At 42.5% G+C, this 24,553-nt stretch overlaps 14 protein-coding genes across 14 annotated transcripts; 9 read left to right on the forward strand and 5 right to left on the reverse strand.

Annotated features, from left to right (window-relative positions):
• Positions 1–192: 192 nt before the first annotated feature.
• ILV1 (threonine ammonia-lyase ILV1) lies at positions 193–1,776 on the forward strand (the record flags this gene model as incomplete). Its single annotated transcript, XM_018878865.1, has 1 exon — positions 193–1,776. One exon carries the CDS (start codon positions 193–195, stop codon positions 1,774–1,776), a length of 1,584 nt encoding a protein of 527 aa, XP_018736126.1.
• A 416-nt stretch (positions 1,777–2,192) lies between these two features.
• On the forward strand, positions 2,193–3,356 carry BNA3 (Bna3p; the record flags this gene model as incomplete). The annotated part of the gene is made up of 1 exon (XM_018878866.1): positions 2,193–3,356. One exon carries the CDS (start codon positions 2,193–2,195, stop codon positions 3,354–3,356), a length of 1,164 nt encoding a protein of 387 aa, XP_018736127.1.
• Positions 3,357–3,515: 159 nt separating this feature from the next.
• FMP25 (Fmp25p) lies at positions 3,516–5,117 on the reverse strand (the record flags this gene model as incomplete). The annotated part of the gene is made up of 1 exon (XM_018878868.1): positions 3,516–5,117. One exon carries the CDS (start codon positions 5,115–5,117, stop codon positions 3,516–3,518), a length of 1,602 nt encoding a protein of 533 aa, XP_018736128.1.
• Positions 5,118–5,450: 333 nt separating this feature from the next.
• Positions 5,451–6,095, forward strand: FMP32 (Fmp32p; the record flags this gene model as incomplete). Its single annotated transcript, XM_018878869.1, has 1 exon — positions 5,451–6,095. The coding sequence occupies one exon, from the start codon at positions 5,451–5,453 to the stop codon at positions 6,093–6,095; it is 645 nt and encodes a 214-aa protein (XP_018736129.1).
• Positions 6,096–6,273: 178 nt separating this feature from the next.
• Positions 6,274–7,044, reverse strand: SEC53 (phosphomannomutase SEC53; the record flags this gene model as incomplete). Its single annotated transcript, XM_018878870.1, has 1 exon — positions 6,274–7,044. One exon carries the CDS (start codon positions 7,042–7,044, stop codon positions 6,274–6,276), a length of 771 nt encoding a protein of 256 aa, XP_018736130.1.
• A 1,765-nt stretch (positions 7,045–8,809) lies between these two features.
• On the forward strand, positions 8,810–9,250 carry AWJ20_1953 (uncharacterized protein; the record flags this gene model as incomplete). The annotated part of the gene is made up of 1 exon (XM_018878871.1): positions 8,810–9,250. The coding sequence occupies one exon, from the start codon at positions 8,810–8,812 to the stop codon at positions 9,248–9,250; it is 441 nt and encodes a 146-aa protein (XP_018736131.1).
• Positions 8,828–9,106, reverse strand: RPS14A (ribosomal 40S subunit protein S14A; the record flags this gene model as incomplete). Its single annotated transcript, XM_018878872.1, has 1 exon — positions 8,828–9,106. One exon carries the CDS (start codon positions 9,104–9,106, stop codon positions 8,828–8,830), a length of 279 nt encoding a protein of 92 aa, XP_018736132.1.
• Positions 9,251–10,471: 1,221 nt separating the features above from the next.
• Positions 10,472–11,176, forward strand: AWJ20_1955 (uncharacterized protein; the record flags this gene model as incomplete). Its single annotated transcript, XM_018878873.1, has 1 exon — positions 10,472–11,176. The coding sequence occupies one exon, from the start codon at positions 10,472–10,474 to the stop codon at positions 11,174–11,176; it is 705 nt and encodes a 234-aa protein (XP_018736133.1).
• A 173-nt stretch (positions 11,177–11,349) lies between these two features.
• Positions 11,350–11,853, forward strand: AWJ20_1956 (uncharacterized protein; the record flags this gene model as incomplete). The annotated part of the gene is made up of 1 exon (XM_018878874.1): positions 11,350–11,853. One exon carries the CDS (start codon positions 11,350–11,352, stop codon positions 11,851–11,853), a length of 504 nt encoding a protein of 167 aa, XP_018736134.1.
• Positions 11,854–11,926: 73 nt separating this feature from the next.
• Positions 11,927–13,174, reverse strand: LEU2 (3-isopropylmalate dehydrogenase; the record flags this gene model as incomplete). Its single annotated transcript, XM_018878875.1, has 1 exon — positions 11,927–13,174. The coding sequence occupies one exon, from the start codon at positions 13,172–13,174 to the stop codon at positions 11,927–11,929; it is 1,248 nt and encodes a 415-aa protein (XP_018736135.1).
• Positions 13,175–13,358: 184 nt separating this feature from the next.
• On the forward strand, positions 13,359–14,117 carry SPS19 (Sps19p; the record flags this gene model as incomplete). The annotated part of the gene is made up of 1 exon (XM_018878876.1): positions 13,359–14,117. One exon carries the CDS (start codon positions 13,359–13,361, stop codon positions 14,115–14,117), a length of 759 nt encoding a protein of 252 aa, XP_018736136.1.
• A 1,051-nt stretch (positions 14,118–15,168) lies between these two features.
• Positions 15,169–16,653, forward strand: AWJ20_1959 (uncharacterized protein; the record flags this gene model as incomplete). The annotated part of the gene is made up of 1 exon (XM_018878877.1): positions 15,169–16,653. The coding sequence occupies one exon, from the start codon at positions 15,169–15,171 to the stop codon at positions 16,651–16,653; it is 1,485 nt and encodes a 494-aa protein (XP_018736137.1).
• A 214-nt stretch (positions 16,654–16,867) lies between these two features.
• ICP55 (Icp55p) lies at positions 16,868–18,265 on the reverse strand (the record flags this gene model as incomplete). The annotated part of the gene is made up of 1 exon (XM_018878879.1): positions 16,868–18,265. One exon carries the CDS (start codon positions 18,263–18,265, stop codon positions 16,868–16,870), a length of 1,398 nt encoding a protein of 465 aa, XP_018736138.1.
• Positions 18,266–20,382: 2,117 nt separating this feature from the next.
• Positions 20,383–21,903, forward strand: FCY2 (Fcy2p; the record flags this gene model as incomplete). The annotated part of the gene is made up of 1 exon (XM_018878880.1): positions 20,383–21,903. One exon carries the CDS (start codon positions 20,383–20,385, stop codon positions 21,901–21,903), a length of 1,521 nt encoding a protein of 506 aa, XP_018736139.1.
• Between the last annotated feature and the right edge of the window lie 2,650 nt (positions 21,904–24,553).

The following is a 24,553-nucleotide window of genomic DNA, read 5'->3' on the forward strand; positions in this document are numbered from 1 at the left end:
TTACTTTATTGACCGGAACTTGGGGCCAGTGCGATATGTGCGGCGCACTTCCGAGATCAGATAGTGCAGAAGACTCATCTCCAGAGTCACCATCAATCAGACCAGATTGTTCTTGTTACACCTATCCAGGGATCTAAGGGTTGAATTTTGCTGGTTTTGAGTTTATACTAACAGGTCAGCTTATATCTAAAAATGTCCGCTTTCAATTATTCGACGGTCGATCCTTCATATCTGCTACCAGATGGTACTCCCGATTATTTACGTCTTATCTTAACATCACGAGTATACGATGTTTGCCAGGAAACACCAGTGACGCCGGCTGTCGGTATGTCTGCCCGACTAAATACGACAATTTTGTTCAAAAGAGAAGACTTACAACCAGTATTCTCATTTAAACTAAGAGGTGCCTATAACATGATGGCTCAATTGTCACCCGATGTAAGCTGGAAGGGAGTAATTGCCTGTTCGGCAGGAAATCATGCCCAGGGAGTAGCTTATTCAGCTAAACATCTCAAAATCCCCGCTACCATTGTCATGCCCACTCCAACTCCTTCTATTAAGTACACAAATGTTCATAGAATGGGTGCCAAGGTGGTACTTCATGGTGATGACTTTGATGCTGCTAAAGTTGAATGTGCCAGATTAGCCGAAAAGCATGGACTGACTAATATTCCTCCATTCGATGATCCTTATGTTATTGCTGGTCAAGGTACTATTGGACTAGAGCTTGTTCGTCAAGTCAACATTCACCAAGTTAAAGCCGTCTTCTGTGGTGTTGGTGGTGGTGGTTTGATTGCTGGTGTTGCTGCTTATATCAAGAGAATTGCTCCTCATGTTAAAATCATTGGCGTTGAGACTTACGATGCTGATGCTATGTACAGATCTTTAAAAACTGGAGAGCGTGTAACGTTAAAACAAGTTGGCCTGTTCGCTGATGGTGCTGCTGTTAAAGTTACAGGTGAAGAGACCTTCAGATTGTGTCAGCAATACGTTGATGAGGTTGTGCATACAACCACCGATGAGATCTGTGCTGCTATCAAGGACGTCTTTCAAGAAACTAGATCTATTGTTGAACCAGCCGGTGCACTTTCTGTTGCCGGTATCCAAAAATACATTGCATTACACCCTGAGTTGGATCACGCTAGTGCTTCTTATGTTTCGGTGTTGTCAGGCGCAAATATGAATTTTGACCGACTAAGATTTGTAGCAGAAAGAGCTAAACTTGGTGAAGGCAAAGAGGTGTTTCTCATTGTTAACATTCCAGAAACTCCTGGCTCATTCCGAGACCTTATCAACGCAATTCACCCTAGAGCCATAACCGAGTTCTCATACCGATATTATGACAGTGAAACGGCAAACGTGTACATGTCGTTCTCAGTTGACGACAGAGAATCTGAGATCGCTGATGTAATGCAAAAAATCTCCGGATTAGGTTTCTCTGCCGTCGATGTCAGTGACAATGAGTTTGCTAAGACCCATGCCAGATACTTGGTTGGTGGTAAAGCTAATGCCCCAACTGAAAGAATATTCCAATTCGAGTTCCCCGAACGTCCAGGTGCTTTAATGAATTTCCTTAACGGCCTCAAGTCAAAATGGAACATAACTTTGTTCCATTACAGAGACAATGGATCCGACGTGGGCAAGATCCTAGCCGGAATAACGGTACCTCCATCCGAAACCAATGAATTCGAAGACTTTCTAGCGTCAGTAGGCTATCCTTACTCAGAAGCCACGGATAACATCTGTTATAAACTCTTCCTTAAAGGCTCGAACTAGCTAGCTGGTGACCAATGATAGATGTGAACGTTTAAATATGAGCTTTAAAGTTCCAGTTAGAAAATAAAAAAATGCATTTTGGCTGCAGTTCAGATAATGCGCCTTATAGATAACGTTGGTCCCTGCATGTAAATCTGCATCTGAGATCTGAGATCCTGTAGTTAAATTGACAATATCACGTTCCTACGAATCCTATTTTTTTATCTAATTTTCTTAGAGTAATTATACATCTTTCTTTTTTGCTTTTCTTAGGAATAGGGGTGTTTGAATTTTTGACGAGTCTTTCGTTTTCAGAGAACTACTCAGTTCATAATAGATAATACTTCTAAGATCCTTATGTAGATCTCGCATAGTGCATAAAACGGTCGAGATGATTTTGCCGCCTGGGGATCATTTGACATATTAGATATTACAAAATGGTTTATCAAGAGGATTTCGGAGTCGAGCGATGGATGGATGCCTATGAGACAAAGGTGAAACTGAATATTTCAGAAACCTGTTGTGCATCACTTTCAATTGAGCAACTTGAGACGATACTTGACAAGCCATTCCCAGTCCAAAATCTCTTGTCAAAGCGACTGGTATATGGAGATATTCCAGGTTCTTTGGATGTTAGAAATACCATTGCAGAGTTATACAATGAGACATCAATAGGGGATATCAAAATAAATGCTGATGACATTCTTGCAACCAATGGAGCTATTGGTGCTAATTTTCTCCTTTACTACTCACTGGTTGGACCAGGCGACCATGTTATCTGCGTTGATCCTGTGTACCAGCAGCTGAAATCAGTTCCAGCAGTATTTGGCGGAGAGGTCGAATTGTTGAAATTGAGACAGGAGAACGATTTTCTGCCTGACCTTGATGAGCTCCATAAGATGGTTCGTCCTGGAAAGACCAAAATCATCAATATCAACTCTCCGCACAACCCATCGGGATCAGTTATTAGCGATCCACTTCTCAAGAAAATTGTGGACATTGCGCGTGAAGCTGGGGCATATCTAATTTGTGACGAGGTGTACCGCCCACTGTTCCACAGCCTTCCTAAGGGAGTCGAAGCACCAAGTTCTGTAGTTAGTCTCTACGAGAAAGGGATTTCCACAGGAAGTACATCGAAAGCATTCGCTCTTGCTGGACTTCGATTCGGATGGATTGTGACCTCTGACAAGTCCGTTATCACGGAATGTATGAAGAGACGTGATTATTCAACTATCTCTGTGTCAATGATCGATGATATTGTAGCTACTTGGGCACTCACCGGAAGGCACAAGCTTCTCGAGCACAATATTCAGCTTTGTAAAACGAATCTCGAAATTGTGGATCAGTTCATCAAAGATTGTGAAGGAGCTGTTTCATGGTACCGCCCTCAAGCGGGAACTACTATGTTCCTCAAGATTCATGGTGTGACCAATACTGAGCAGTTTTGCAAAGACTTCATAAGTGAATACAGCACGCTTCTAGTTCCCGGCGAGACATTTGATTCTCCTGGCTACGTTCGCATTGGATTTGCCAATGCTACTGAGGACCTGAAACAGGGACTTGACAACCTCCAAAAGTTCATTAAAACTTATAGAAAGTAGGACATGCAATATACACTTCAAAAAAACGTTCCAGATAGTATGGGGCCTCGATGAACGACTCGAGCAAAGCGAGAGGAGCTACGGGGTCTGGGGCGGAGCCCCAGCCGCCGGACGCAAATTGTTTGGCCGGGATAATATGAGAGAGAACTATGTACAGAATTATTTGGAACGACGGTAATATACAGCAGTAGCGGAATCGCCACAGGTGATAACCTGGTCGACCTTGGCTTTACGGGTCTTTCCGTTGTGGTCAGTAAATGTCATGGTCTGACCGGTCAACAGCTGGAGGCCGACTGGTGACAAAGTGGAATTGCCAGAAGCGTCCGTTTCGTAGAGTGGGACAGGTCTGGGATACCCAGCAATGTTACGTTTTCCATTTCCGAGTTGGCTTGATTCGTTGGAACCCCACACCAGCACGTCCTGGGAGGAGGGAGAGGAATTAAGCGTCACAGCGGTGTGTGAAGTACCCACAGACCAAGAACTGATGTTGATAGGAACGGTCTTGTTCAACTTCTCCGAGAATGCAGATAATCCACTGAAGTGTTTGATCTTGAGAGGACTTCTTTGAGAGTGGGCGAAAGAACCTGTTCCAAGCTGTCCAGAAAGGCCATTGCCCATAGAGTAAACGTCCTCGGATTCGACACCAGCATTGACAGTGAAATATGTAATGGAACCACCAGCAGCGATATTAGTCACTTTACGGTGGATATCACCACCAAACAGAATACCAGAAATCGGCAATTCAGTAGGAACAGCAATATTAGCAGTACGGTAAGAGTACGAGATGCCCAGTTGACCGTACAAGTTATCACCGAATCCAAGAAGCTTGCCTTCCTTTGTAAGGACAAGCGAGTGATAATCACCTACAGCGATTTTGGCAATAGGAAACTTCTTCAACAACTTAATCTCGTGCAGAGTACCAGGTTCAGGCGCCTTGTCGAATTGCGACATGGATGCAATGCCATATTGACCCTTAGACTCGCTTGGCGCAATCTGACCCGTGGATCCAGAAAACACTCTACCGCTCGAAGAAAGTGCCAGGATGTGATCATTGCCAACTGCTATATCTTTGACATACTCTCCGAATGAGAGAGATGGTGTATTGAGGGTGGTGACTGTTGTACCGGATTTGTGGGAGGAATTACCACCCCAGAAAATACTGAAGTACGAGCACCAATGACGAGTGCCATTACTGCTGTTATTAGAAGATGAAGACGAGGAAGAGGCGGTATCTGCTTTTTCTAAGTCGCTACTGATAGAGCTCGAGGCAGAAGTAGATGTAGCTGCTGATACTGGCCAACTGTAAATAGATCCTGAATTTGCAAGGGCATAAACCGATTTTCCTCGTGAAACCTGGACTTTATTAATATTCTTGCCTTTAAGTACCAACTGAGGGCTATCAACATCAGAATCTTGAGAGCCAGCCCACTGCACCACATCACCGTTATCGAGTACTGCTATGGCCATATCATCAGCTAGCACCAAATCACGCAAAAGACGGCCATTGAAATAATCCAAACGAGAAGGTAATCTCACTATTGGCAAATCCTTACTCCTTGACAGGGTCTGATTCTTATTCGATCCCCATGCCAGTACTCCAGGACGCTCATTGAGTCTCTGCGCAGTCAGACGCTGGATCTCGACTGATCCAGAAGGTCTGCTAGCAACTGGCGACTCAGCAAGCACTGGGCCCTGAGATCTCACCAGAATTGTGTACGTAGAAGCGGCAGAAACCGCTAACAATGCTGTCTGTTTAAACATCCTTCGCAGACCAAAAATTTCAGTCCAATAAAGTTCCCCTGTGTTTAAAATCTTGAGCACGTGACATGGTCACTCTGCGGGCCGTGTCGCCTCTGGCAGCTGGGGCTACGCCCCAGACCCCGTAGCCCCTCTCGCTACGCTCGAGTCGCCACGTCTGGAGATCCGGCTAATTCCGAAAGGATTCAGGTTTTGGCGATTGAAAGGGCAGCGCTAAAAGCCTTTGAGTTGGAAGAGATGTTGAGTGGTACGAGCCGCATACGCCGCATCACAGGCTTGGCGGTTATATATAGCGGTTCGGCTATATAACGGAGTAATCTCACTAACACACTTGGAATGTTAGCAAGGAATAGATTGTTTGTTAATAGGGCTGGTAGTGCGATACCTGAGGGATTCCAGAGGCGCCTGCTGAATAATGGCAATTTAAGGCTGAAACTGGGTCAGTACCATTTTGACACCAGGAAGTTTGCCCTCCAGTTGGAACAGCAAGGATTCACACAAACGCAGTCAGAGGCGGTTCTCAAAGCATTGGCATCGGTACTGGATGACAGTGTAGAACATCTGTCAGCAAATCTGGTTTCTAAGGAAGAATTTTCTCGCCGAGTATACCAGCAGAAGGTAGACTTTACCAAACTCAAGTCCGAACTCCAGACTCTAGACAAAACAGAGGTCACTCGAGTCACAAACGAACATGAACGTCTCATGTCTGATCTTGAAAAAGTTCGTCAGAAGTTCAAAGAGCAAATCGCAAAGTCACGAGCAAACGTCCGACTGGATCTAAACCTTGAAAAGGGTCGTATTCGTGAAGAGTCTGCCATCCATGAACTTAAAATCAAGGAGACTGATACTCGAATTGACCAGGAACTAGCCAATTTCAAGACCCAGATCGAAGGAACCAAAGTGCAGGTTGCTCAATGGCTTATTGGTGTCTGTACCGGTACATTTGCCATTGTTCTGGCATATATGCGTCTCATAGCATAGCGTCCTAACTGGATTGTAAAATTTATTTATTTAACTCAACGTAATTTATCCTTTCAAACCTGCAAATGTTTTTGGTGATGGATCTGTGCTGCTCCCCTGGCTGGGAGTATTTATCATTATGGGATCGTGATTAGTCTATTAGAGTATAAGATATATATAGCGGGTGGTTTAGAGTGATCTAAAAGAAGAGCTCCTTCAAAATTCTGACGGTATCAGCAGGAGAGTTGACAGCATGGCCAATGGTTCTGGGGTCCTCATAGATTTCGTAATCGTTACCACCCTTGAAGGTCTTGTCACCAAAGAAGTGGATCTCCTTGAAATGCTCGTTCTCGATGTGTTGCAAAGCATAGGTCTTATCCCAACCGGTGGGGAAGACGTCGAAAGAGATCTGGCCACCAATAGAGTAGGTGAGACCGTAGTCGGGGAACTCCTTCTTCAAAGCCTCGACAAGATTAGGACGGATCTTGTGCTCCTTGTCATATTGCTCGAACTCGTGACGCTCTGCAATAGAGGCATTACGGCCAACAGGGGAGATGTTAACCATTCCGTTACGGAACTCAATGAAAGTACCTCTACGCTTGGGAAGGTCAATCTCAGAAAGGTAACGGAGAACAAACTTAACAAGCTTATTGTACTTCTCCTCACCAAGCCAAGTGATGAAGTCTTGAGAAGCCAATTGCTTGCCCAACTTGTAAGCAGTAAGACCATTCTCAGAGAAACAGTAGTCAAATCTGGCCAAAACATCATCACCAAGCTGTTCTTTTTGCTTAGCAAGATCAGAACCACCAACGAAACCAATGACAGCCTTCTTACGCAATTGCTCAAGGATCTCGCGGACCTCGGGGGTGATTTCCTCACGAGCTGGGGTTAGAGTTCCATCAACATCGAACAGAACAATGGTGTTCTTCAAAGGACGATCTTCAATAGGGATAACAGCGGAAGCGGACATTGTGTGATCTGGTAATGTATTTTCACTTTTCACTTTTATGAGGTTTTCCAAAATCCAGTGTCAAAAAAAAGGTTCTTAGAATGGTTGGATCGCAGAAGCCAGATCACGTATGCGAGATGCCAGCTCATTTGAAAACGCGTCGAGGGTTAGGACCTGCATGTCCATTTTCGCCCCCTGGCGAGCTGGAGCATGCTCTGTCGCCAGCCACTTCGAATCCACTCGAGCGGAGCGAGAAGAGCCACGGGGTCAGGGGCAGATCCCCAGCCGCCGGAGGCAGTGCGCCCGCCATTGAGCACCCGCCATTGAGCACTGCCTCCGGCAGCTGGGGCTCTGCCCCTGACCCCGTGGCTCTTCTCGCTCCGCTCGAGTCGAGTAGCGCAAATCAGTATTTTCCGGGAGACCCGCCGAAAACAATTGTAGTGTCCAGCTCTGATATTAACTTTTTAGAGTGTGTGGAGGCTGCGAACTTTATTGTGCAGTCTACCGTTTTTGGTTTTAGTTATGTTTGTATCCCGAAATTGTCAGCATCTTCTAATGTTCTTGTCAGGATTACTAATGGTCCGACTTTCGTATTTTGTTGAATACTTATTCTCGTTTTTGTTAAATTGAAATGATATTTTCTGGTTTCTGGTCCCGATTCCTGACTGAAAAAATGGTGAAAAAGTCGTGGAGTTAAGCACTTCCTATTATGAACATCACGTGATAACTCAGGGGTATTTTTCATGTGAAGTTGGAGTCCGATTCCCAGATATAGAGTCTGATAATATATAAATTGAGATTAAAAACTTTTGCTTTTCGAAGATATCTTAATAGCTAGTACAGCTAGGGTAGAGGCGCATAATGGGTTTCAATCTGATGTTTCTCGACACTGATAATGATGTATCAAGTAGGGGATTTCTCGCTTTTGAACGATGAATAAAGCGCCCGAGGCTCATAAAACAATAATCGTGGATACACTGGGATATGCGACTAAATTTCTTCAGGCATTTGATCCAGAGTTGGATATTCCCGTGATAAGCTCCATCTCGATGACCTCATACCAGCTCAACTACATCCGAACTATGGTGTATTCGACGATTCAAGTAGAGCTGGACAGAAAAGGGTATCGCAAGGCCGAAGTCCACGTCCGAGCCATCAAAGATATACCAGTTTTCTTTCTGGGATGTCCTAATCAGGAGGCTGTCAAGAACGTTTTATCACTTCTTCCTTTAACTGTGGACTATAGGAACTTTGACAAATATAACTCGCGATTACGGTATTTCCCATACGCCTTTGATTTGTATACAAACCTATCGCGACGTCAGACTCCTATTGAGAAAGTGGAGTTGATGGAAATGCCACCAGACCTATCTGCATATCGTTTAGTCCGGTTTGAGGTGTCGTATGATAACTCACTTGCTGAGAATACCTTGCCTCCAAAATCGGTTGTTCAAAAGTACAAGAAATTGGGTCACCTTTTGTGCCACAGAACAGAGATATGCTCTGAATGGAATGGCTATCGTAATTGGCATTCAAAATTAGCTTATCTATACGTCCTTGTATCCGATAATCATAAAAATGCTATAGAGGTCGAAACCTGCTTAGCTCCATGAGGGCTTTACTACCGAAACAACGAACCTACTGTGGCAGGAACTATATCAATTTCTGGGCCCAAAGAGTCTTATAAACTCGCGCGAGTATTAAAAGCTATACTGTACATGAAACTTTTATTTTATTTTTATGTCTCTTTCATTATTACCAAGTTAGTCGTAAAAATATAATATAAATGAAAAAAACAAGCAAATCAGAGTCTTCTACCTCTACGACCACCCTTTCTACGGGTAGAGTCAGATGGGACAGGAGTGACGTCCTCAATACGACCAATCTTGATTCCAGAACGGGCAAGAGCTCTAAGAGCAGATTGAGCACCAGGACCAGGGGTCTTGGTACCGGTACCACCAGTAGCTCTGATCTTGAAGTGGAGGGCGTTGATACCAACCTCCTTGCACTTGACGGCAACGTCTTGAGCGGCCAACATGGCAGCGTAAGGAGAAGACTCGTCGTGGTCGGCCTTGACCTTCATACCACCGGTAACACGAGAGATGGTTTCACGACCGGACAAATCGGTAACGTGGACGAAGGTATCATTGAAAGATGCAAAGATACGAGCAACTCCGAAGACAAGCTCTCCCTCACGGGTTTGGAGACCAAGGGTGACGTTTTCTGATATTAAGTTAGTATTTGGTTTTTATAATCATAAGCAATGAAGGTGAAGTTTGCATCAAATTGAACATGGTGGTGATATTTGAATAAGAATCTTGTAAATACCGGCAAACATATCCATCGAAAAACTAAGTAAAAATCGAAATTTGTGGACTTGAGTATCTTAACCTCCAGGATCTTGGCACTCCATTAATTAGTCGAGACCAAATCAACGGAAAGATGTTGTGCTTTAAAATATTCCACTTAATTATCTTCATTCTTTCCGTAGGTATTTGTTCATAAGCTCATAATATTCGATAGTCGGGTTGTTATTGAAAATTTCACTCAACTCTTAGGTTTCGATGTTTTGTTGTCGGGATCTATAATCGTCTATTCATATCCAACAAATAAAACATTTGTTCCACGTTTGATACTCATTACAACTTCAACTTCTATTTCGAATTCCAAATCCACTTACCGTTCTTTGGTGCCATTTTTGTTATTGAGTCGTAATATGTCTGTACTACAAGTCAAATTAACACTTCAACAGGGCTAATATCGCTGAATGTTCAAGGATGTGCATCGTCGACTGCGCGTAGATTGTGAGTGATACTTTTTTTAAACAAGTCACAATATTACCTTAATAGGAAATATGTGGATCTGGATTCCACATCACGTGATAATCCGACCTTGAGATCTAAGCCGTTCAAAAATGTAGCTTCTGCGGTTATCATGCAGGGCCGAAATTTGTCAGGTTAGGTTTAAAGACCATCTTGAAGGAACGGTGCCAGATGTTGAGAGCTCGTCTCAAGCTTGTCTCAAGATTTTGTTTGTAGTCAATGGAAAACTAACGATATTGCACTAGATTAAGGAATTGGCTATGAATCCAAGTGAACTAGGTTAACCGAGAGTTTATGCTTATTATTCCCAACATATACTTAGTGAAGCAATGTCGCTATTAGTTAAGTTTCCCAGGCCCAGGCTCATGACATTCGATGCCTTTGGTACACTTTATACCCCACAGCCGTCTGTCGAAGAGCAATATAGCAATTTTGCTAGAGAGCATGGTGTAGTAGTTGAGCCAAGTGCCATTAAAGATCACTTCAAGCATGGTAGGTATTTATGTGTTTGGGTATGACGCCATGAGGTTGGTATTAGGTTCTGAAATCCTAGCATTTAGAGATAAGGGAAAGCCAATACAGTTGTAAGAGAGGCTTCAGCGATTGTGGTTAAACGTATCCTAACAATGGTAACTCTAGCCTTTAAGACAGTGTCTAAAGAATATCCAAATTATGGAAAGTCAGTGGGACTCCCACTGAAAACTTGGTGGACGAGGATAATTCGCCTGACATTTAAAGACTACGCCATTACTGACGAGGCTTGCAATGCATTGTATGAACATTTTAATACTGCTAATGCATACCATATATTTCCAGATGGCATGCAACTGATCAGCAACCTGGGCCCTGCAGGGTTCAATCTTGGAATTCTCTCTAACTCGGACCCAAGAATGAGGGTTGTTCTTGAACGTACTGGGTTTTTGAAATATTTAAAGACGGGAAGTGTTTTTTTATCCTATGAAACCGGATTTGAAAAACCGGCTCCAGAGGCATTTCATTTGGCTTCTCAGATTGTGAATGCAACGGCTCCACATGCAGGACTGACAGTTGATCAGAAGTTGAACGCAGGGTCTGACAAGAACCTGCTTTTATGGCATGTTGGAGATGATGTAGACAAGGATTATAAAGGTGCACTTAATTGTGGCTGGAACTCGATTTTGGTGGATAGAAACGCTGAGTTCCTCAAAGAGAAGACCGCTCTTGACTCATACAAGGATGCTTCAGGTTATCACTATTATAGTGACAAAACCTTGACTGTGGTCAGTTCTGGCAGTGAGCCAGTCCGTGTATATACTTCGGATATGTCAAGAATTGCACAGCTTTTTGAATAGATGCTAAATATTTTAGAGCTTTTCGGACTGGAAATGGGGTAACAGGGTTAGCCAGCAGAGTTCCCGAATACTGAAATATTCCTCAAACGAGATCCTACATCTCATGTTGTTGACATTGATCCAACATTGGTTACGTCTCACAATAGACACTTCGTTCGAATCAATATTCAGATATGAAAAAAGATTCTGATAGAGCATTCTATCATTTAACACGACCAAGAAATGTACTTTTCTTCGAGCAATGGATGGAGCCAAAGTTGGAATTTGATAACATAGAGGTCCCATTAGATCAACAACCGCCAAATGAGGATGATGAAGACTTGGTTCCCCAATCCCAATACCATGGTTTTGGAGCTTCGAAAATAAGAAATAGAGAGAAACATACTGATTGGTTGGATTTGGGTCTAGATGAATTGTCTGTTAGGGGTCCTGGTGAATTTGATAAAACTGTAATCGAACCACCGATGTTTGGAAAGGGGAGCAAAGACGAGTTTATTGACCCCCGAGAGCGACCTGCTGTTTCGAGAAAAAGCTCCAACCAAATGGGAAGTAGTAACATCCAAGTCCCCGGTGGATCTACCAATAGCCCGGGAAGTGGACCCCATTCCCCAATGACGGCAGGAACTAGTACTGTTGGAGTGACCCGACGATTTGACAGAGGACGAGCTCCTCGGTAATTGCTCAATTATCTCTAGCTCTCGATCATTATTTATTTCTATCTATTGAAATGCTTCAAAGCAGAAGATTTTACTATAGTCGATCTAAAGATTCCTTCACCTGGGCGCAAATGGCATCGCTAACTTCGCTTGTGGAAGCTCTTCCTCCGAGATCTCTAGTGCGTACTTCTAAACCGCCTTGGTCTTTAGAATCCAACACTTTTTTAACCGCATGTTCAATAATGACAGCAATATCCTCACGATCGAAGGAGTATCTAAACATTAGAGCACCACTTAGAATCGTTGCAACTGGATTGACTGCACCTTTAGGGAGATCAGGAGCTGAGCCATGACTCGGTTCATATAAAGCATGGGCTGGTTTAGTAGTATCGCCATGATTTACTTTACCAGGTACCTGAGACAATGAGGCAGAAGGAAGCAACCCTAAAGAACCCACAATAACAGCAGACTGGTCTGACAAGATATCGCCGAAAGTATTGTCGCATAACAAAACACCATTTAGCGATGTAGGCTTTTGCATCATGATCACAGTAGCACTATCTGCTAGCTGGTGGGATAATTGTATATGTGGATACTTTGCGACAACTGATTCAACTACCCTTCGCCATAATCTTGATACAGCCAGAACATTAGCCTTATCACAGGATATAATGCGATTGTTATGTTTACTTGCAAGATAAACAGCCATCTCCGTGATTCTCTCTACTTCACTTTTCTTATAACCCCAGGTATCTGCAGCATAGTCATCCGTTTCAATTTTTTCACCGAAATAGGCTCCGCCACAGTTTTCTCGCAACACAACAAAATCGGTACCGCGTATGAGATCTGGTTTAAGGGCCGAAAGATTAATTAAGCTCTCCGATGGAATCTTGCATGGACGAATATTAGCCCAGCAATTGAGCTCTTTACGCAGTGCCAGAACTGCAGACTCAGCTCTGACTCCCGAAGGATGGTTTTCCCATTCTGGACCTCCTACAGCACCAAAAAGTACAGCGTCACTCTCCCTTGCTTTGGCTAAAACTTCTTTTGTGATGGGTGTGTTGTGCTTGTCAATTGAGGCGCCACCAAACAAATCAAAGTCGAGCTGAAGAGCCAACGAGTTTTTCACTTTTTCATGCTCTGTGATTATCTTAATTAACTTGACTGCTTCATCAATTATTTCAGGACCAACATGGTCGCCAGGAAGTACAAGTACTTTATAGGATTTTAATGCCATTCTAATTCCACTGCTGGACCAAGATATTTCTGGACTTGTATTAGCTTTTACGACACCTTTTTGAAGTATTGACAGCCATGTCACTTTATATAAATCATATTGCATGATGAAACTATTGGAGATCTATTTCCGGTGTCCCCCACATTACAACTGGTTATCTTGCATGTGGTTACCTAAACAGGAAGGGAATCAAATACGTGTCTGAGTCTTGCGAAATCCAGTGGTGAAATATAAATAATAACTTTCAATCCAACATTTCCTAATAAAATTCACTGGCAAAGAAATCAAAATGAGTAGATTATCTGGAAAGGTAGCAATTGTAACTGGAGGTGCCTCGGGATTTGGACTAGGAATAACCAAGAAATTTGTTGCGGAAGGAGCAAATGTTCTTGTACTGGATATCAATGAGCAAAGTGGACAGAACCTTTTAGAAATATTCCATGACTCAAAACAAGTCAAGTTTCTCAAAGCTGATGTCACAAAAGAAAGCGATTGGAAGCAAGCTGTGGAATTAGCAGTTAGTGATTGGCATAAACTGGATGTTGTCGTCAATAATGCTGGTACCACTTATCCAAACAAGCCGTCATTGACAGTTACTGAGCAAGATTTTGACAAGGTATTTGCTGTAAATGTCAAGAGCGTCTATCACTCTTTTAATGTAGTAATTCCTCACTTTATCGAGCAAGGTACAGGTGGTTCATTTATTCAGATATCCTCCACAGCTGCCTTACGGCCTCGTCCTGGTCTCACATGGTACAATGCAACCAAGGGAGCCGTTTCTATCGCATCCAAATCAATGGCCGTTGAGTATGGACCTAATAATATTAGATTCAATTGTGTATGCCCAGTAGCAGGGGAGACTCCATTGCTGGCCAGTTTCATGGGTGAAGACACTCCTGAAAAGCGAGCTGCATTTAAGGCAACAATCCCCCTTGGGCGGTTTTCTCAACCTTCAGATATTGCAAACTCAGTTGCTTTCCTGGCAAGTGATGAGGCTGCGTTTTTGACTGGATTAGATTTGGAGGTTGACGGCGGTCGTTGTATCTAGTACTGTAAATCGCACCAGTTTAATTTTATAGTCTCTTCTGGACTCAACTGGGATAAATAGTATAGAATCAGCTTGAGTATGTTGTAGAGTAAGAATAAAAAGCTAATAAGCCTGGAATCTGTGCTACAGTTCGTGGTATGGATTAAATCGAAGGGAAGCTTTCCATGCAAGATAGACTATCAGCCGCTGATCTCTGCATGTCAAGAAGAATTGTGGAAATATTACTGAAATATAGACTCCTCAGGATCTAAACCGGTTACTTAGGACCTTATCTCCCTTCGCATTACTCAAATTGATTGTATCCGATAGGTCATAACTAGCTTGATAACGGGTATTAAAGTAAACTCATTCAAACTCTACAGAGGATTCGTTTCCACCAAAAGAGTAGATATGTGCTGATATTTCGGAAACCAAGCTCTTCCCTTTACCCTCTATTTTAAAGTATTAGTAACAAAGTAATACCAGCTAAACCAGACCATTATACATCAAGCCTTCTCTTGAGAAATCTGACATATGGTGGAGCGGTGGGGAGCATATGGGGTCCACGTAAATACAGCATTTGAAAAAAAAAATTTATGACAACATTTTGAGGCCCTGATATAATCAATCATCTAAAACAATTATATAAACTAAGATATACTTGGATTTTTCATTCTCCTTTAGAATATAAACTTCGTAGGTCTGTCCCCAAACAGTCCTCGACACCTTCTAGTTGGAATATTCAGCCTCACGCTCTCCCACTATCAGCCGTACCAAATTTACAGCCAATATTCGAAGCTGAAAAAAGACTTTGTGCTGATTGGCTAGAAACGTCTGCGTCTGGAAAGGTCTTTAAACAAATTAGTGCTGCTACTGGTGAAAGTACGAGATATCGAGTTGACAGGAGGACCGAGTGAAAAAGGAGTTCGATAACATCAATAAAGTCGGTTACAATTCGTCAATTGTCATTTCGCGGATTGTTTCGGGTGTCCTCTTCATTTGTCGAATATTAAAAAAATATTAGGGCCAAATAAAACTGTCCATACTCGACATCAAGAGAAATATAATCACAATGCTGTCGCGACTTCCATTCAAGGCAGCGGCCACGAATCCTAGCACTGCTTCTGCAACAATGTCCACAACTCGTCGTCTTTTGTCGACTTCAAAGCCAAGCTTAAGGACTTATGGTGGTCTTAAAGATCAAGATCGTATCTTCCAAAATTTATACGGCACATATGGTCACGATCTTAAAAATGCCAAGCGTATGGGAGATTGGCACAAGACCAAAGAAATCATTTTAAAAGGACACGACTGGATTATCAACGAGATTAAGAAATCCGGCTTAAGAGGACGTGGTGGTGCTGGTTTCCCTTCAGGTCTTAAGTGGTCTTTCATGAACCCACCAGGCTGGGACAAGAACCCTGGTCCCCGTTACCTTGTTGTCAACGCCGATGAGGGTGAACCAGGTACTTGTAAAGATAGAGAAATCATTAGAAAAGATCCTCACAAGCTTGTCGAGGGTTGTTTAGTGGCTGGTCGTGCTATGAATGCGACTGCTGCTTACATTTATATTCGTGGAGAGTTCTACAACGAAGCTGCTACTCTTCAAACAGCCATTAACGAAGCCTATGCTGATGGACTCATTGGTAAGAATGCCTGTGGATCCGGTTATGATTTCGATGTGTACATTCACAGAGGTATGGGTGCTTATGTTTGTGGTGAGGAAACCTCGCTCATTGAGTCCCTTGAAGGAAAGGCTGGTAAGCCCCGTCTCAAGCCCCCATTCCCCGCTGGTGTCGGTCTTTTCGGTCGCCCCACCACTGTAACCAACGTCGAGACTGTTGCTGTTGCTCCTACTATTTGTAGAAGAGGTGGTGAATGGTTTGCTGGTTTCGGTAGAGAAAGAAACCAAGGTACTAAATTGTTCTGCATTTCTGGTCATGTCAATGAGCCATGTACCGTTGAGGAGGAGATGTCCATTCCCCTCCGTGAATTACTTGAGAAGCACTGTGGTGGTGTCCGTGGTGGTTGGGATAACCTCCTTGGTGTCATTCCTGGTGGTTCTTCCGTTCCTGTGTTGACCCAAGACGTTTGTAATGATGTTCTTATGGACTTCGATGCCCTCAAGGATGTTCAATCTGGTTTGGGAACTGCTGCCGTAATTGTCATGGACAAGTCTACCGACATTGTGCGCGCCATTCAAAGATTCTCTTACTTCTACAAACACGAATCATGTGGTCAATGTACCCCATGTCGTGAGGGTACTACCTGGTTACTCAAGGCTATGGACAGATTCCGTGCTGGACAAGCCAAGGAGCGCGAAATTGATATGCTCTTTGAGCTGACCAAGGAGATTGAGGGTCACACTATTTGTGCTCTCGGTGACGCCGCCGCATGGCCCATCCAAGGTCTCATCAGAAACTTCCGTCCGGAGATGGAGGCCCGCATTCGCAAGTTTAACGAGGAAGTCGGTTCTGTCTCTGTTGGTGGATGGACTCCTAACTCCGGTGTCGCCAACGGCCATGTTGTAGGTGCTACTGTTCCAGGTGCCCACTAAGCGCATGACATTTTATATATATGTTAAAAATTAATTCTGTTTCTGCACTAAAATTTGTGATTCTTGCCTCTGGCGGATGTTCATGTTACTCTAAGTGCATCACATATAACCGAGTCTAATGGTAGGCTGCAACTGTTTGTAGTGGTTTGATACTACTGGACAGCTGAATTAGCTATGCCTAGCACGAATAATTTCTTGCTGTACATATTTATATTTACATTCCCGCAGCTACTTCAATATCATCAATTTCCTTTAGTGCATCAACAGTTAGAACCTCGTTTGATTCTGGACCCACTACCACATTGTCTTCGATTCGAATGCCAATTCCTTGAAAATGTTTGGGAAACTTATCAGAAATAGGGACGTATACGCCAGGCTCAATTGTGATTACTTGGTTAGATTTAAGTGGAATAAAGTTGGATGCGGTCTTGAGATCGTGTACATCAATGCCTAGGTTGTGTCCGATATAGTGCGGATACAGCTCTCTGACTTGACCCCGAGTCAGTCCTGTAAATCCGGCATTCAATAATTCTGTGTAGAGAATATCCTCCGAACTGCGGTGGATATCAGCTAACGACATACCACTTTTAACTGTACAGAGCTCGATACACTGCTTGTTGGTATTTAGCACTGCCTGATATAAATCTTTCTGCGGCTGGCTAAACTCACCAGTAACTGGCCAAGTTCTTGAAATATCAGAACAATATCCGCCGTATTTACCAGCGGCATCTACCAATACAAGATCCCCATCCTTCAATAAATCGTCATTCCTAGTGTAGTGGATAGTCAGGGCATGAGACCCACCGGCGACGACTGCCAAATAGGCAGGCATTTGACATCCATTAGCTCGGAATTGGTAGTCCAAAAATGCATGAAGGTCGTGCTCCTTAGAAAATCTAATGCTATAGGCATTGTTGAAGGCTTCTGCTGACATTTCAGAGGCCACCCTCATCGCGTCAATTTCACACTCGGACTTGATCAGACGACTGGATTCCACCAACTTAACTGCACTCTCTAATTTTCTCACAGACGAGTTTCGTAAAATGTTCCCAAACTGAGTATGGAAAAAGGGAGAGTAGCGAGGATGGTAGTCTGTCTCCACATATACATTAGTTGTATCATTCAAAATACTGGTCAGCTTGCTATCCAAATCATCTACTGGGTATGCCTCATCTGCATTGAAAATCTCAACTGCACCTTTCGTACCAGTTCTATGACCCTCCCATTGTTCAACGGCCGGATTCTTTTCAGGCACGAAAAAAATAGACTTCATGGACTGATCATTTTCCTTATGTAGGACCAAAGTAGCTCCAGGTTCCAAAAACCCCGTCAAATAATAGAAATTTGGGTCTTGAATAAACTGGTGGAATACTGATTGAGTTGCAAATTGAGTGACATTGCCAGGAAGAATCACTGTACTTTTATCCGGCAACGACTCTAAAATCCGTTGTCGTCTGGCGAAGTACTCAATGGCGGAGATTCCAGGGGTAAGATCGCCCTTTTCTATTAAGTGGGGTCTAGTCTCAAAAATAGGTTGGCCGGCTTGAATTCGGGAAGCAAACCCTCGTGTGGCCGAGGTGAACTGCCTAGCAATTCTACTACTTCTCCACATGGTGTATGTCTAGATAGTTGGACTCGTAGATGATCTCATCTTCATTCATTCTGTTCTGAAATATCAAACCTAACCTTGGTGAAATTGTCTGCAGTTCAAGATAGAGAGGGTCTAATAATATAATTCCTCTAGACAAATCAATTTTTGTCTATGTGCTCATTTCTATAGCCGCGATTTTTTAAAAATGTGATATTGATGCTAAAAAAGTTAGACCCCAATTCTCAACGTTCCGGAGACAATATTTCTGGGGAAAGATCGCAAGACATCAACGCGGAAGCAGGGTCGAATGCACAGCTGCCGAAGGTATACCCTCGGACTCGAATTCTCTACCCCGTTATTTGTCAATATTACGCTACTTAACCCCGCAAAGGGATATGTTATCGCATTTAGACTACTGCACCACTACTGGTTTATTTCAACGTTCAGCGGTTACACTTGATAGTCACTGATAAGACACTAAGCCCTGAATGGCTGCAGATGAAAGATAAACCCATAATCAAACTTCTGGTTGGAGGTCGTGTGCGGGGAGCGCCGCTTCTGATCAATCAAGAAGAATATATATAACCGCCTCGTATAAGGACAAAGTTTAAGCCTGGAAGTACACAGCTGATAAAAAAGATAATTGCCAGATATGGGAGTATAGCCATAGTTAACAAGACCAGAAGAGGTGAAAGTAGGTCCAGACCAGATCCGTAATCATCCGTACCGCTCATTAGGAATACTTTTATTGTATATACATCCGTCTATAGGCGACCGCCAAATAGTGGATAATGTCTCGGAAAAAAGTTCGGAGAATATACGTGAAACTTTTTTTTACTTTTTCTAGTTTGCATTGGCCTCAGAAACTGCCAAGACCCAACCCAAGTCTATTTCAGGTAGTTCTGTACGCAAACCAACGCCGTTAAATGATGCATAGGAGATCTTGCATAGCAGGAAGTATAACGTCGGCAAACCGCTGAGTTTAATACCCCTTCGAAAGGCAATTGCCGGCGGCTTACCGTTGGCCTGTGCAAGATAACAGACTAGCATTGGTGTTGTCCCTGCAGAATATTAACCCCACGGCACTCTCCATTTTTAGTTTATTACTAAAAACTATTATCTGATAAGCTATCTGGTTAGCTCAAATCAAGAAAAGACTTTTTCTTTTGATAACAGTAGAAACGGTCGTGCACGGCTCATGGAATTGCTAACTCATAGCATAGATACAAGGCAGCCACTTCTGAGTGAACGGCAAGAGCAGCCGTCTGAGAACTTTTTTATTTTTACTAGTGGAGCCACTGACGGCGGTTGGCAACATCAGTGGCTTGCAGATAAGTTCCATTTTAGGACCGACCTGCATGTACATCTTGTAGGAAAGCATTTATTGTCGGTGCAGATGAACTGACCCAGCATTTTTTTCCGCAACTCAGATAACTCGTATAGAACCGGAAGAAGAATTTTAGAGTACCCAGCACACGACGTGATAAATCAACGATTAAGCTTAAGTGTATCTATAGTAGTAGTGTAATTTTTTAATTTTGGTCCAGTGGGATAAAAACTAAGTGGCGTAGAAACACAGAATTCTTTGCCGTCGGACACCCACCGGCTCGCTGCAAATATCCACGGTTGAATTAATGTGGCTACAGTTGCCCAATGCATTCCTTGTCTTCTTCTATATGCAGACTTCTTTCCGATGCATAATTACTTTTGCATTAGCATCATGCACCATTCTATTTGACGGGTTTTTTGACTGATAAGCCGTTGCCTACTAAAGGTTAAGCTGGGTCCTAATGAGGAACGATGGCCCAGCGAATGGTATCTGCAGCCTGCAGAAAAAATTCATATCCACCTTCGTCAGTTGAGATATGGGATATATAAACCAAGTCGATCCTCTACTAGTTTAAATTTTTCTTCTTTTTTTCCGCTAATTCTATATTCACTAAGAATTCGGGTAACCTTGTCTAGCTTGCTAGACAATTGAAATTTTTTTCGTTCTGAAAAATTTATTTTCCTCTATCTTTTTGAGGATCTAATTCTCCTTACACTGGGAAATTAAAACTTGACTTTAAAAAGCACTAAAGCTTTTTTTTAAAGTCACACTAAAACTTGTTTTTGGCTGAAAAAATAAGAACTCAAAAATGTCGAAATTCTCCGACGATATTGAAAAGGACGTTCTTAGTCCTAATTTGTCCGATGAGGACCTCAGACAAACTGAAGTACACGACCTGAATTGGTTGGATCGGTTATTCCAAGAAAAATTAAATGCCGAAGTCCGTGGTATTGAGCATATTCCAGAGGAAGAGCGTCACGATGTGTCGTATCTGAATGCTGGTTCCATGTGGTTGGGTGCCAACTTGGTTGTGGCCACTTTCAGTTTGGGTACTCTGGGTATCACTACTTTTGGCTGTTCTTTCTGGGACTCTGTGTTAACAATCATCTTCTTCAATATTTTGGGAGCTTTACCGGTTGCTTATTACTCCACTTTTGGACCCAAGCTTGGTCTTCGTCAAATGGTTATGTCTAGATTCTGGTTCGGTTATCAAGGTATCAGAGTTGTTGCTTTCTTGAACTGTATTGCTTGTATTGGTTGGACCGCTGTCAATACTATGGTTTCTGCTCAAATACTTCATACCGTCAATAATGGCTCTTTACCTCCATGGGGTGGTGTCTTGGTTATTACCCTGGCAAGTTTATTAGTAGCCGTTTTCGGTTACAAGATCGTCCACGCTTTTGAAAAATTTGCTTGGATTCCCAATTTTATCATTTTTATTATTATTGCCGTTCGTATGTCGAAGACCCATTCATTCGATGCTGGTACTCTTGGAAGTGGCCCTAATGAGGCTGCTGCTGTGTTGTCATTCGGTGGTACTATTTTCGGTTATGCTACTGGTTGGTCTTCATATGCCGCTGATTATACCTGTTATATGCCTAAGTCCACCTCAAGAATTAAAGTCTTCTTTTTGATTCTTTTCGGACTTAGTTTCCCATTATTGTTTGCTATGATTCTGGGAGCCGCTTGTGCCACTGGTATCAACACCAACCCTCGATTTGCTTCAAACTACAATGATAACCAAATTGGTGGACTCCTCTATGCAATTATGGTTGAAAACTCACTTCACGGTTTTGGTCAATTCTGTCAGGTTATTTTAGCCTTGTCTACCATTTCCAACAACATTCCAAATCTATACTCGTTGGGTCTTTCGGCTCAAACCGTATGGTCTGGTTTCCGCAAAGTTCCTAGAATTGCTTGGTCAATCCTTGGTTGTGGTGTTTCTGTGGCTCTTGCTATCCCTGCTTATTACCATTTTGCCGATGTTATGTCCGACTTTATGGACCTCATTGGTTACTGGTTGGCCTTCTACAGTGCTATCTGCTTATCTGAACATTTGATCTATCGTAAATCAATTAACAACTACGATCCTTTGGAGTATGAGAACAAGAAAACTCTTCCTATTGGAATTGCTGCTATTTTTGCCATGTGCTGTGGTGTCGCTGGTGCTGTTGTCGGAATGTCCCAAGTCTGGTACGTGGGACCTATCGCAATTAAGATCGGTGACACTGGCTTCGGTGGTGATATCGGTTTTGAACTTGCATTTGCATTTGCTTTTATTGGTTTCAATTCCACAAGATGGCTTGAGCTCAAATATTTCGGGCGTTAATGTTTTTTGACATGTTTCGTAGTTATGTGATTGTTTGTATTTTATTTTAATGTTATTAGATTGATGATTTTAAGCTGGTTACCTCTATTTGGTATGCAGGGTTTCAAAACTCTGCATATGGCCAATGATTTTATATAGGGGATCAATGACTTCCAATAGGGCCAATTAAGCGACAAGAAAGGCTCCGCGTATAGTTAACAGAAAGGCAAAAAATACGAATCAACAAGCGATTGCCTTACTACGGCAAGGCAATCGCTTAATCAAGAATAAGATCGCAAACGACCACTTGAATGTCTCTTCGTTCTGCTCCAGAATAGAAAATGGTGGGGCAAGATGGTGATAGTATGCTATATAGATCTGGAAAAATGCTTACTTTAAATCTAGCAATGAATTTGCCAGATAGCCTAAGAACCGCATATAAAAACATCTTCCTAATATAGTTCGATAGAAACAGCAACTATTGTCATACACTATAAATCCCTCTCGGCATAGAATAATATATGGTCTAGTTTGATTTATTTGATATAGACCAAACACAGTGGGGCTAGTTCAAGAGAATGCTTAATTGATCAGAAATAGAAGAGGGGTTGAGGCATGTGTGGGTTGACGAGCGGACTGTGCTATGATGGCCCGTTTGCTGTTATTTTATTGGTTATGGCAGTTCGATGTGATGTGTAAGGAGATGGTTTTGTGGTTTACACTCGGATTATATGCTGACTGGTGGGGGTTGGTTGGTTCGCTGTGGATTTCCAGTGACGGTGTTGGAAGACTGGAATTTGATTTCAATTCTATGCGTGAAATTTAAACAGTAGCTTCCTCTTGTGTGCACATTGTTCACTTTCTTGGGTATCCAGTAGGTTTTAGACTGAACCCTTCCTCAGGACGTTATGTGTAACAATCAGGATTTTCGATTAGTCTAGAGGATCTAGAGAAGAATAATTGAATAATAGACATAGAGACAACGATCAAAGGCTTGTATGACAAATTCTTACCAGAGGATCTTAAATAGATGTAGAGCGATAATGCAGAATAGTGGATGATGGAATTTGTGGTGCTCTGGCAGGATCCTTTGCCACAATAAAAAAGGCCTATACTATACATAATTATTTCAATACACGTTACCAGGTCTCCATCACGCTGTTGCGGTTTGGTATGTTGCCTTTCACGCAACAACTAGGGTTTAGTGACGCAAATAGAAACATGGCCCGAAGACAGAGATTGACCGCTCTGTTGGATTCTGCGTTGAATTTAAAGTTTTGGTTTATTAGGATTTTTTCCATAAAATAAAATTAATAAAAGCCTGAATGATTTGAATCAGTGAGGCAAGACTAGTGTATGTTAAGGAGATCAAACGCAGTGCAGCTACAGATTATGGTAGGTGTTCGGGGCAAGAGATAGTAGTTGATGGGGTGATTAGAGGAGCAAGTGGTATGTTGTCTGGGGAAGTTGGTGGAGTTCGAAGTGGTTTCTTGGTAGTTGAATAGGAAGTCAGGGGTATAGAAGAGCAATATAGCGCACGCAGATGAACAGTGGGGTAGGGATCTTTTCAAGAAATTCAGGTAGGATTTCACAGTGTTTTCAAAGTTGATTTGATGTTTGCATGAGTGTAGTTGTTCGGATAGGGTTCGTGGAATAGTTAGGTTTAGATGACATAGGAGTGTGTAACAGTGGATGTAGGATATAGGATATAGGACATATAGAGAGAGAATAGGTTGTGTATAGCAATTGGGAGAATAGGGTTAGGAAGATGTAACGCTCTTTAACATTCTTAACATTTTGCGAAGCAAAATGAGGCTCTTATATAACAATATTTAGGCGAAGCCTAAATATTGTAAGTAGAAAATTTCGAAGAAATTTTCGCTCTTAGTAGCGTTAACGCTCTTAAAACAAATTTTTGGCGAAGCCTAAAATTTGTAGTAGGGACGTAGAAGGTAACAGAAGGAAGGGATCATTAAAGTAACAGAAGAGAAAGGGATCTTTAAGGGTAACGGAATCAGCGGAATTCGTATAGTATGAGGTCACCACAGCCGGAGTTGGAGTTGGGAGTTGGAGTTGGGAGTTGGAGTTGGGATACTAGGGTTAGGATATTAACAACGCTCTTAAACATTCTTAACATTTTGCGAAGCAAAATGACGCTCTTATAACAATATCTAGGCGAAGCCTAGATATTGTAAGTAGAAAATTTCGAAGAAATTTTCGCTCTACTAGCGTTAACGCTCTTAAAACAAATTTTAGGCGAAGCCTAAAATTTGTAGTAGGGACGTAGAAGGTAACAGAAGGAAGGGATCTTAAGGGTAACAGAAAGGAAAGGGATATTAATGGTAACAGAATCAGCGGAATTCGTATAGTATGAGGTCACCACAGCCGGAGTTGGAGTTGGGAGTTGGAGTTGGGAGTTGGAGTTGGGATACTAGGGTTAGGATATTAACAACGCTCTTAAACATTCTTAACATTTTGCGAAGCAAAATGACGCTCTTATAACAATATCTAGGCGAAGCCTAGATATTGTAAGTAGAAAATTTCGAAGAAATTTTCGCTCTACTAGCGTTAACGCTCTTAAAACAAATTTTAGGCGAAGCCTAAAATTTGAAGTAGGGACGTAGAAGGTAACAGAAGGAAGGGATCTTAAGGGTAACAGAAAGGAAAGGGA

The sequence above is a fragment of the Sugiyamaella lignohabitans genome, chromosome A (genome assembly GCF_001640025.1).
Source record: "Sugiyamaella lignohabitans strain CBS 10342 chromosome A, complete sequence".
Taxonomy (NCBI): Eukaryota; Fungi; Ascomycota; class Dipodascomycetes; order Dipodascales; family Trichomonascaceae; genus Sugiyamaella; species Sugiyamaella lignohabitans.